Source organism: Vigna unguiculata, chromosome 8, assembly GCF_037176805.1.
Source record: "Vigna unguiculata cultivar grain cowpea cultivar isolate G323 ecotype 2 chromosome 8, ASM3717680v1, whole genome shotgun sequence".
NCBI classification, from domain to species: domain Eukaryota; kingdom Viridiplantae; phylum Streptophyta; class Magnoliopsida; order Fabales; family Fabaceae; genus Vigna; species Vigna unguiculata.
In genome coordinates, this window is record NC_140799.1 from 38,014,554 (window position 1) to 38,026,968 (window position 12,415).

The 12,415-nt window shown below is 24.8% G+C and overlaps 2 protein-coding genes across 2 annotated transcripts; both read right to left on the reverse strand.

The window, feature by feature from the left end:
• Window positions 1–1,518: 1,518 nt before the first annotated feature.
• Window positions 1,519–2,482, reverse strand: LOC114194024 (uncharacterized). Its single transcript, XM_028084054.2, has 2 exons — window positions 2,279–2,482; window positions 1,519–2,143 (listed from the first exon to the last, which is right to left on the reverse strand). The coding sequence occupies exons 1-2, from the start codon at window positions 2,373–2,375 to the stop codon at window positions 1,869–1,871; spliced, it is 372 nt and encodes a 123-aa protein (XP_027939855.1). The 5' UTR covers window positions 2,376–2,482; the 3' UTR covers window positions 1,519–1,868.
• A 3,190-nt stretch (window positions 2,483–5,672) lies between these two features.
• On the reverse strand, window positions 5,673–7,222 carry LOC114193020 (uncharacterized). The gene is made up of 2 exons (XM_028082709.2): window positions 7,091–7,222; window positions 5,673–6,155 (listed from the first exon to the last, which is right to left on the reverse strand). Exons 1-2 carry the CDS (start codon window positions 7,182–7,184, stop codon window positions 5,953–5,955), a joined length of 297 nt encoding a protein of 98 aa, XP_027938510.2. The 5' UTR covers window positions 7,185–7,222; the 3' UTR covers window positions 5,673–5,952.
• Between the last annotated feature and the right edge of the window lie 5,193 nt (window positions 7,223–12,415).

Sequence of the window (12,415 nt, forward strand, 5' to 3'; positions counted from 1 at the left end):
TAATATTTAGACTACAAAAAATATAAAGGTTAAATATGATATGCTTGCTTTACCTTTAAGTGAAAATTAAAATTATTCTATATTTAAAATTTTTGTTTAATTTAGTTCTTTAATTTAAAAAATATGTAAATTTAGTTATTTTAACTAAATTTTGTTAAATTTATTTGTGAAACGCGTCTCATAAATTGGTTACATTATCTAATACATTTTCATTTCGGTACTAATTAAAAAACATTAAATAAATTTAACAAAATTTGACTAAAAGCTAAATTTCCAAATTTAGACTAAATTAAATCAAAGTTTTAAAAAGAATTATAATTCTAATTTTTAAAGGAGGAAAAGTATATTTAAATCAATGGTTGAATATATTTTTGGTTCTTTAACTTTTAGTGAAAACTGAAATTAGTCCTTCTTAAAGATCTTGAATCAAGTTCTTAAATTATGTAAATGCGTGGATTTAATCTTTTTAACCAAAATTTATTAAGTTTAGAAACTAAATTAGTTCAAAACTTCCAATAAATATTAATTTCAATTTTTACTAAAAGATAAAAACTAAAAATATATTTAACTCTTAAATTAAAATATAAATATCGCATGTCTAACAATGCAAACAAAACGGTACCGGACAATACCCCAAAATCATGAACCATGTTTGTTTTTCATATATGGAATGCAATCTCAGCTTAGTCTCCAGCTCCTCATTAATACCCTCTGTTATCTGCAAATACATACAACCTAAAGTGTACATGTTAATTTGCAGCCCTGGACCAACTGTAAAGCCCTGCAGTCATAGGGATTGCAGCAACGTGGATATGGTTAGATTTGTTTATTTGGTCGAAGAATTTAGAAATTATTTTTTTAACTAAATATTGGTAGTTAAATCAATTATAAATTAATATTTAAATTGATTTACTTTTATCATAAAAACTTATCACATATTTTTTTTAGTACTATATACTTGTGTAATTTTATATATTTTTTGTTATCTTTAGTACTATGTGTTAACTGTTGTTAAAATATTTTTTCATTCAATGAGGCAATTAGTTTTAATAAAATTAAAATAAATCTTCAAACAGTTTTTATTAAAAAAAAATTGTTTTAGAACTAAAAGAAAAATGGCCAAAAAAGTCATACGAAACATAATTTAAGTCTTTTATGGCTCCTTAGCTTTTTTTATACTTTTATCACAAGTCACTTCAAAGCTATATTTAGCTTTCTTTTTTCCTCCTTCTTAACACGTGTATATTGGATTAAGATTTACCTGTAATTTTATTTCTCATTGACTATACTTTAATTTCCAAGAATTTATTTTTGACATTTATATAAATCAATGAATATATGACATCTTGTAGTCCTTAATTATTATCCATTGAAGTTATTAGGCATATTTATCAGGAGAGAATTAAATATTAATTTCAGCATTGACCTTGTTAAATTCAGCTTCTGCTTTTTAATTTATCTGCTTTCTGAATCCATACACATGGTTGCAAGGTTTAAAGACACGAAAAACACAGAGAATGAAGGAGAAAACTTAATAGCAAAGAGGATGATGATACATGGTAAAGGTAACAGCAGAAGAAGAAAAAATCATGATATACGACAACTTATTTGTACATCAGATATCTCAAACTAATCACACATCACAGACACAACCTAAAAACTTGTTCAACCCTATCTCTTGTCGTAAGAGAGATGAGGAGAAAAGAGAAGCAACAAAGCATGCATGCATGCATCTTTGCTATCTATTCATCCATGCCTCTTATAACAAGAAATCTTATTGATGAAATCTATATTATTAATTAGTACGTAGAATTTCACTGTCTCAACGATCTTATCCTCTCACTACATCACCATCTTAATAATATCTATCACGGTACTCTCACACCTCCACCAATGTTAGGGATCCCACCAACGAACCCTCCACCTGTACCAGTATTGAACCCACCTCCAAAAGGATTGTTGAACACACCATTTCCAAAAGGAGGATTGAAAGGGAAACCACGGCCCTGGCCAAAACTGTAACGGGGATCGAAGGGATTGTTGAAGTAGCCACCGTAACCACCGTAACCACCGTAGAAGTTAGGAAATCCTCCCCAGAAGAGGCGAGAATCTCTATTGAAGCCACCACGATCACGACCAGAAACTGGGAAGCCAACACCATGATTATTAGAAAAACATAAAAAGATTATTGGTTGGTGTTGATAATATTTTATACTTTGTTTTACGTTAAAGTGGAAATGAAAAAAGAAGGTAAAAAAAAAAAGAAGAAATAGCTCACGGTCTTTCAGTTCCCTTGCTGCCACCTCTGAGAAGACGAAAAGGAAAATGACCAACAGGCTCAGCATGAGTGATAATATGTTCCTCTTGGACGCCATTTTTGCAATAAGAGAGTAAGTGAAAGGATGAGAAAAATGGTGAGAATGTGCAGTGTATATATAGGAGGGAAGAGGGAGAAGTTGGGACCTTGTTCTTTAATGGCGCCGTAGCGTACTCATTCAGACTTTTTATTCTCAACTTAAGAACCGATTTGTTCTTCATCACCACCTAATTAATCTTCCTTCTCATTTTTCAATGGTAAAAAGTTTGTAGGCTAAGAAATTCAAGCACATTAATTAACTACTGTAGGTGATTACGTGTATATTAATTAGTTATTGTAGGTGATTACGTGCATGAACTTCCTATATCTCATCCCAAGTGGAGAAGTAAACACCTACTGTACTTTGCTACGTACTGTAGTATCTCGTATTGCCCAAACTATACACTCAATTAAAACAAAATAAAATTAGATACATTCTCTTAATCATTTTCAGATTTTATTTTCTAATCAAATTATAAATTCTTTTAATAAATTTTATATAGTAACCTTAAACACAAGTCTTTGAAAAGTCGATTAGCAAAACCTAAATTTTAATTCTACATGAAAAAAAACGGGTAAAATGACATATTTTGTTTAAACTATACTGCTTAAGAAAATCTTACTTACTACTTTCAATGAAGTGTCTCTTTTTCATCCACAGGATCAACTTGAAATATCTTTTTAAAATAAAAGGAACTCAAATTTAATTCTAGTTTCACCTACAACTTATTGACGGTTCAAAGCAATTAAAAAAGCTTTAAAGTTTTGCTATAATGTAAATAAGAGTTTCGTAATTTTTTTTTGTCATTGTAAAATAAGTTGCAATTAGTTTTGATTTAAAAAATAATAATTTATATCCTCTCTTTTTTTTTTTGTATCCTAAAAATGAAACTAATTTTTTTTTTTAATTTGCAAGTGCTTATGTATTTAATAATGTTAGGGAACAATTTAGTGGTGAATTTAAGATTAGAAGTTAGTGGGAATATTTTTAAAGATAATAAAAATATTATTATTATTATAATCGCCACGTATATGAAGATAAATACGCATACGTGCAAATAAAATTTTAATATAACAAAATAAAATACATATCTTAAGGCTATTCTCTAAGTAAACTAGTGTTCTAAAATTGATGAATGACCAAGTCATTGTTATTGTTATTTAGTTTCTATTCAACAACTTGTCATTGTACTCATATTGTCAACTTATACTTCAATTAGTTCTCAAATCCATTAAACCATGATGGATAAATTTTTTAAAGAATTTTCAATTTTTCATCGAGGAAAATTCAATTTAGCATTAGTTGTCAATTTTTTTATTTACAACAAAAATGTTGTTGAGTAGCTTAGTCTGGCCCCTTTTAAAATATATGTTCTACTTGTCTTAACTCAATTATTAGCAAATATTAAAAATTTTAATTTTCTAGAATATTTTAAAAGTAAAAAAGAACTGTAATCAAGGCTGGTTATAAATATATTAAAACTAAAAATATATAAATTTAAAGTTATATACCCATAATTTTCTATACAGAAGAGTATTTGCGACTTTTAATTAATTTTAGTGTGATAAGATGCACTCATTAAAATAAATATTATACATTTATTTTAGGTTTAATTATATTTTGAGTTTCTAATAAAATTTAGAAATTTTAATTCAATCTTCGATAAATTTTTGTGGTCATTGAATTTTGGACATTTCAAAACTTTTCAATTGAGTCTCTGCAGTTAGATGTCTAAATGTTTATGTCAATTTTGTACTATTATTACTCTCTTTAAAAGTCATCACATAATATTTTGTTACAAAGACGGTGATGACGAGATCTTTTTCAAATATTTTATTGTATTTAACGAAAATTGTTTTTAACTTTAATTTAAATTAAAAATTTCAAAATAAAAAAAAATTTATAAAAATATTAAATATATAACTATAAAATTTTAAATTTACAAAAATTAAAAATTAAAAAATTTACTAATAATTTCATAATTTTGTATTTTCATAATTTTGCAATTTCATAATTTTGTAATTTTATAGTTTTATAATTATTTAATTTTATAATTATATATTTTATAATTTCGTAATTATGAAATTATTTATTTTTACACTTTTTATAATTTTTTAATTTTAGTTATTTTTGTAATTTTAAATTTTAAATTTTATTTTATTTTATAATTTTGTATTTCATAAATTTATAATTATATATTCTATATTTTTATGATTTTGTATTTTTTTTTCTTATCCTTAATTTTATAATTTTAATTAAATTTTAAATTCATTTTCTTTAATAAAATACATAAATATTTGGGAAATAACTCGTCATCAAGATTTCTTGCAACAAAATATTATAAAAAATATTATGTGACGACATACAAAAAGTCTAACCATGCTAAGATAAATTGTTACCTCACAAAGTTAACGACAACAATAAAAATATTTAACTGTAGTGACTAAATTAAATAATTTTAAAATTGTAAGACTTTGGTTACAAAAATTTATTAGGGATTAAAGTTTTCAAATTTATTATGGATTGAGAACATAATTAATTTTTCATTTTGAAATGAACATTACATATCAAAATATTTTTAAAATTTTTAATTAATTAAAACTAATGATTTTATTAAAAAAATGAAATTCACAAGTTAAAAACTTCAATTTAATAATAAAAATAAATTTTATTAAGTTGAGTTCTATTTCATAATTTTGATATTATATTAAGTAATAAATTTAAAACTTAACTTAATTTCATAAACTTAGTTTGAAAATAAAATTTCTATTCACTTTGTATAACTAATAATTAGTGTGATACTTCCGGCATGATAAAAAGTAAACTAAAGCTTCGTAAAGACAATATTACCGTAACTTGCATTAGAAGCCACTCAAACATGTTTCTAAAATGACGCATGTCTATCATTTGTATTCTAATTTTCAATTTTACAAGAAAATATATTCCACAGCACCTATATGAATATTTTTCTAAAAAAACAATATATTAATATTTTTCTTAAAATAATAATTATACGAGTTCATATATATATATATATATATATATATATATATATATATATATATATATATATGTGTGTGTGTGTGTGTGTGTGTTATTTTTCAATTTTATTCTCATTATACGTGATATTAAATTTACGCTTAAAATCTTATAGCACTGACATTACATAAAAGTCTTATTTTTATATTATTATTATTATTACAGAAGTGTTATATATAAAAAGAAGTTGTCAAAAAATAAAAATACTATTGTATATAGGAATTATTAGAATTTTGTTATACTGTGAAAGTTTATTGCTTTTGTGAATAAATGACATGGCAGTAAGGATAATTCTATAATGACATTATAATTATACAGAAGCAAACACTTGAGTTACAAATGATGATGATGATATACATTAGAAGTGAAAACCCAGGATTTGTACGATACATAATTTTGGCATTATTCAACACTAAATATCTCTATTGTGCTAAGAAAGAATGGAAGGATTGTGATCTATCCAATCATACCTCTCATAACACGAGATTTTATTGATGAAATATGTCACTGATTAAGTTGAACTTCACACTGTTCATTTTTTAGATTCTTCCCAACATTATGGGCAACACCTAAGGCATTGTCTCGTGAATGGATTCCTATAACAACAACCTAAACGACAGAACCATCGGGGAAAGCCACCCCGTGGGAAACCGCCATAGCCATAGCCATAGCCACCGGGGTAACCACCACCAAAGCCATAGCCGCCGCCGCCAACTAAGGTTCCATCATCCACTCCATTTCTCTCTCTAGCAACCACATCTGCAAACACATTATAGCTCTTAAAGCATCAACTGTTTACTATAGAAAACTGAAATTTGCACACACATATTAGGTATAATATTAGGAAGAGATGAAACAGATTTGATAGAAAATATATATATATAAAACTCAAAATAAAAATTGTAGTATGAAAGTTTTTTTTTTTTAACATGAAAAAGGTTTAAATGATAACAAATTGAAAAAATAATGGCAGAATGGGTATGATTTTTTTTATAAAAAGAAAAAACTTGTATTCTCAAGATAGTTTTTTGATTTAAAGCTTTGCATAACAAATGCTTTAAGGGTGCTGAATAAAATTTGATAAATAGAAAAGGCTTCAATGTTTTTTTTTTCTTTCTGAAATTATCAATCTTATGATATCAATTAGTTCGAAATGATATTAACTGTATTTTTTTCTTCACTATTTTGTCTTTATTTTAGCCATGATAATAGTATTATATTACGAGAGCACAACCAAAAAACTAGATATTATATGAGTTAAAATAAACGTAAATAAATTAGAAGGACCACTAGTAAACACAACGACAAAAAGTACAAACGAAGAAGAAATTACAAAGACAACAAAAAGCATTTCTTTATTTAAAATGCTATTAATCATTCACTAATTTTCTTGGTGATTAATCTCTCAGAAAAATCATTAGTCATGTGGAAACTCTTCTCCCAATACTTTTTTTCCCATAATAGTTCACAATTTTACGTAAAAGATCTGAGTCTAATCATACGTACGTAGCCAATGAGATTCAAGTAATAAAATATATTTTTAAGTTAATACAAAATGATAGCATGTTTATAGAAATACATATATATATATATATATATATATATATATATATACTTAGGAAAATTTATTATATTAAAAAATAACTAGTGTTTTGAAAATTATTTATGATGATATAAAATGACATGTAACTCACCCTCTTTCAAATCTTGTGCTGGCACTTGAGATGACATAAAAAAGAACATCATGAGCAAACATAAGACAAGTGGTATTGTTATGTTGGAACTCATGGTAAACTAGAATAATGAGATTATTTGTTGTGTTATTGAAGAATGAAAATTGGTGGAAGGTACAGTCTATATATATAGAGTGAAGAGGGGAAGGTTGGGACCTTTCACTTAATTGGCGCCGTATAGCGTAGCAATTCATTCTTTTTTTTTCGAACCACTTCTTCTTCATTTTCAATGGTAAAAAATGTAGGCCATGAAATTGAAACCAGCCATTATTGTGCATGACTTCATGAATGTTATAGTGGACACCTACTCCTATTTTCACATCATAATATTATTTTATTTACCATAAACAATGAAAAGTTTCATGCACGAGTTAGACTCAAATTGTTAAGTGTTTTATTTTATTTTGTTTTGTTTCGAAATTTTTCATTAGTCTATGTTTATTAGCTTATATTTAATGCGACAACCTGTCCAACCAAGACCCATTCTTCCATTCTCTACTTTTTTTATGTTGTTTTTTTTATTTTTTTTCATAAAAGTGTTGAATGTGCTTTCTCTCTCTCTAATTCTCCCTAAAAAAATTTTCTTTTTCACGAACAAATATTATCTTTCAGAAAATATTAAATTAATTATAAATATTAACATTAGTTCAGTTTTAATATTATACTAAAATTTATATTGATTATTTTTAATATTTTTTAATGAGTGAAAATATTTATGCTAGTATTAAAATAGTTTCGAATGTTATTTACTTTAAACTCTTTATAATAAGTAATTTTTTGTTATGTTAGTGTAGAATAACGTTAGTTTTATTGATACTAATTAAAATAAATATTATAAATAAGTAATGTTAGGGCCTATTTAGTTTTTTTTTTTTATAAGCAACTTATTTAGTTGATTTTAATTTTATTTATTTTTAATAGTTATATTTATTTAAGTTTTGACTAAGTTAATTTTAAATTGTATGTTATGAGTTTGTACAATTTCTAATAACAAACAAGTTGATTTTTAATCTAAATGTTTAGATTTAAATATGACAGATATTTTCATATACAATTTTTCTTTCTCAATAAGTCTATTTACATTCATCTCCTTTATTCATTCTTATCTTCTTCTACCATACATATCCTCTTTATTTTTGGGTGATAATGCGGGCAGGTTCAACCCGTTTAGGCCCAGCCACACTTGACAGATACAAATCAGACTACATCGTTCAAACTTCTAAAAAGACACTGTGCAACAATCAAATTAAAACACTCCAAAATTTACCAAAAAACATAGTTCAAACTTCTTTTGTAAGTTTAAAACAATACTTAAAAGAACTCTATGTTTTAAAACTCGTAGATCACTTCGTTCAAAAATGACTACATAATATATATATATATATATATATATATATATATATATATATATATATATATATATATATATATATATAACAACATAGTATTATCATATAAACATAAGATATGAACTCCAAAACACTCAATACCATCATACAATTTACTCATTAACCACAAAATTCAAAATCGAATTGATTCAAATGTTCATATAGTCAAGTATTAATCTTACAAAAATATTTATTCCAAATTTTGAAACTCTAATTAACGTAGCTCATCATAATTCATCCAATTTTCAACTTAGAAAGTAAACTTCATATCAAATCCAAAATCAACTGAAAATAAAATAAAATCATTAACTCTGCCTACCATTTACTTGGAGTTCTAAAGTCTAAAGTAGTTAAAACTTCAAAAATCTGTTCACGTAAAAACCTATTAACAAAAAGACAACTTAAAGGAAAACCTAGTTGAGATTGCATCTTAACGGACCGTTAAAAATAAGTTGATTACAAATAAAATCCAGTTATAACTAGGTTCTCACACCTCCAATTCTTACATTATTTACAACTACGGAAAAAGGTAAAAAAATGCAAATGTTGTCCAAGAAAAAAAATACATATTAATCTACACGTTACCTTATATTTTGTTCAAAGTTTTTTCTTTTGAATAAAACGTAAGTTTTTCCCCTTCTCTCGAACTTGTTTTTAATATAGTAACTTTAGTTAACCCTTTTAAAACAATAACTTTAATAATTTCGTGATTTGTGAATACTTATTCGACACACTACTAAAATTTCTCTTACATGAGAATTTTTTTTATTAAATTTATTAAAAAAATTTACAAAAGAAAATTTTTTTTACTATTTTTTCTAAAAATTTTAATTGATAGGTAATTCTTTCGTGGATAATTATTTCTTACAAAATTATAAAATTTGTAAGTATTTTTTACAAAATTTATTATGAAAAGTATTTTACACAAAATATTTTGTAAAAAGATTAACAGCAATTTTTTATAATTTTTTTAAATAAAATTTATAAGTATTTTCTAAAAGAAATTCAAAACAAAATTAATAAAAAATATGAATTTTTTAACGGTGACATTTCATCCCAATACTATGGTTATGAGTCGTAAATATTACAGGTAAACCATTTTTCTCACTAATTTTTTCAATCTGAATGAAGATTAATAAATATTTTTTGTTCTTTTTATAAAGTCAAGCAGGGATAATTAATATTTATGTCGGCTCTTTCATCCACCAATATTAAGTTTATGTTTGTAGGCATAACTCCCATTGTGAAGTTTTTTCAAAAGAAAAAGAAAGCAAGTTTTATTAATTTATTGTAGAAAATATTATTGTGGTTGAGTTCCCATTGGCCAAGGTGCTAAGCTAACCTCATTTGACATTGCAATATGTTGCCACTAATTTTCTTAATTGTTTAGGTCCCACCCTCGTCGTTTGCCCACACCGTTTAATTTAGAAAGGGGTTGTTATCAAAGTTTATTTTCTACAATAAATATATATATATATTTAAAATGAAAAAAAAATCTTGAAAATTAAATTTTATTTTACATTAAGTAAAGCAAACGTGTTATCTATAGTAGTTGTGAAGGTAAGGAAAGAGAGCAAAAAATAACTTCAAAAATAAAAGATTTTTCATAAAAAGTTTATTGAGAAAAATATTTAAAAATCTGTTACAAGTGACTTACAAAATGTTTTAGTGGGTTATGTATAACAAGTGTTAGCACTCTACATATGACCAAACAGTGGTTTCTCTAATAATATAAAATGTGAATATTAAACGTTATTCGTTTACTTTTCAAAATAAAATAAAATATATTTTTGGATTTTTGTATATTGTTATTAAAAATTGTATTATTGAAAATATATCATTGTAAATGGATTTTTACTGGGAAGAGCCTTGGGGATAAGTTCATGTCATTCTAATATTGGTTTAGTGGTTGTTTAATCATGTTGACTTATTATTTAATTAACTACCTAAACATTATGTTTAGGTATTCTCAACTTTGTGTAATAATTATTGGCAAGACAAGTATTTTTTTAATCTCCCTAATATTTTTAAGTCTTGTCAGACACTCTTCGACATTGTTATTTCTCGACCTTACTTAATACTTGTTAGTAAGATATACTTAATGACAACACTAGTACTTCTCAATAAACAGGTGAACAAGACCAATATATTCTTAGTTTATTAGTTCATTTAACGTTGAACTTAAAACTTATTGAATTGCAATGAGTCTTAAAAAAAGTTGTTTTTCTTAATGTCATCATATTCATATAGTACACTTTATAAAGACAATTATTAGTATTATTATATTTTTAAAATGTGAGCTTAATGATATATACTTATAAATTTAGAAAATTATTAAACACTTTCTATCTTACATTTTTTTTTCTCTTAATTGTTTAAAGATGTTGAACCGATGAAAACAATACGTCTTGGAAAGTCTCACATTGTCTAAGATAAGTTAAGAATGTGTGTTGTTGACTATATAATGGACTTTAATTTATGGTGTTTCTCGTCCTAGTCAAACACATTTTAAGCTTGTATTTAACTTTTCTTATATTTTTGTAGTAGAATTGTGAGGTTTGGGTTAAATTCTTGTTTTGGAAAATGTGAGTGTATTTCAATGTACAAATTTTCACATAGTTTTATTTTCTAGTTGTCATTAGACAATGATCGTGATTTTTCTCCAATTTTGTGATTTCCACGTTATATTCTTAATTTTTCTTTGAGTTTGGGGTTTTCACATTATATCTTTGTATTTCTTATTTTTATCTCTTGTTTTTTTTAATAAGATGAATATTAGGATAAAGATAATAATATTTTTAATTGATGATGCGTTTTTCTCAAAAAAAAATATATTAGTGTTGATATTAGTTTTAAAAATTATACATACTTTTATATATATATATATATATATATATATATATATATATATATTATTGGAAAAAGAAAACTATAACTATAGAAAAGTAAAAGACATTTGTGTAATATCTCGATATCCAAAGACTAATTGATGTAATATACGAATATTATCCTTTTTAACTCAATAATATTAATCCTTACCCCTCAAAAGACATGTAAGGGAGAATTCTAGTTTTTTTATATTGTATAATAATATATGTTAATGCTTTTAGTTTTGTGTTCTTTTAGAAAAGAAAACTTATATGATGAAAAAAAAGAGATTTATCCAAAATAATTATCATAATATTTTAAGAGTTTTTTTATTTCTAATTAAGTTAAATATTTGTTTAATTTTGTAAAAATAATTATTTAATATTTGTATGATATAAAAGTAAGGTTTAATTAAAATTATGGTACGAATATTCAATTATTTTCTAATTATTATTTTAATTCAATTCTATTACAATTTTGTTTAAAATTGTATAATATTAAATTAATATTAATGTCTTTTGCTGAGGATTTTTTTGTTTTCTTTTTTTCTATGTTTTTTTTCTTCCTTCGTCTCGTTTCTCTTCCTCCCAACACTATCTATTCATTTTTGCAGTCCCCCATGTTGCTTACATAAGCACGTGAAAGGTGTCAATTCAGGGAGGAAGATGGAAGAGTGGTGTAGAAGAGAAGGAGGAAGGAAATCAAAGGACGAAAAGAAATCAGAAAAAATAAATAATAAAAGAAAATTCAAGATATGGACATGTCACACTAAGCTCACAAAACGGGCAAGTTCATCCGTTTTGACTCGTCTAATCTTTCATCTGTTAAAAACGGATTGAATTACCTCATCACTAAAAGATTGGTTTGCCACTTTTTCTTTTAACTTTCTTTTTTTTTATTTATAAAAACTGTTTATATATATATATATATAAATAAATATTTAAAACATATTTAATTGTATAAATATTTTTTAAGTTTTTAATTAATTATTTAATATTTTTAGTAAGATAAATTAAAATAATTATTACAT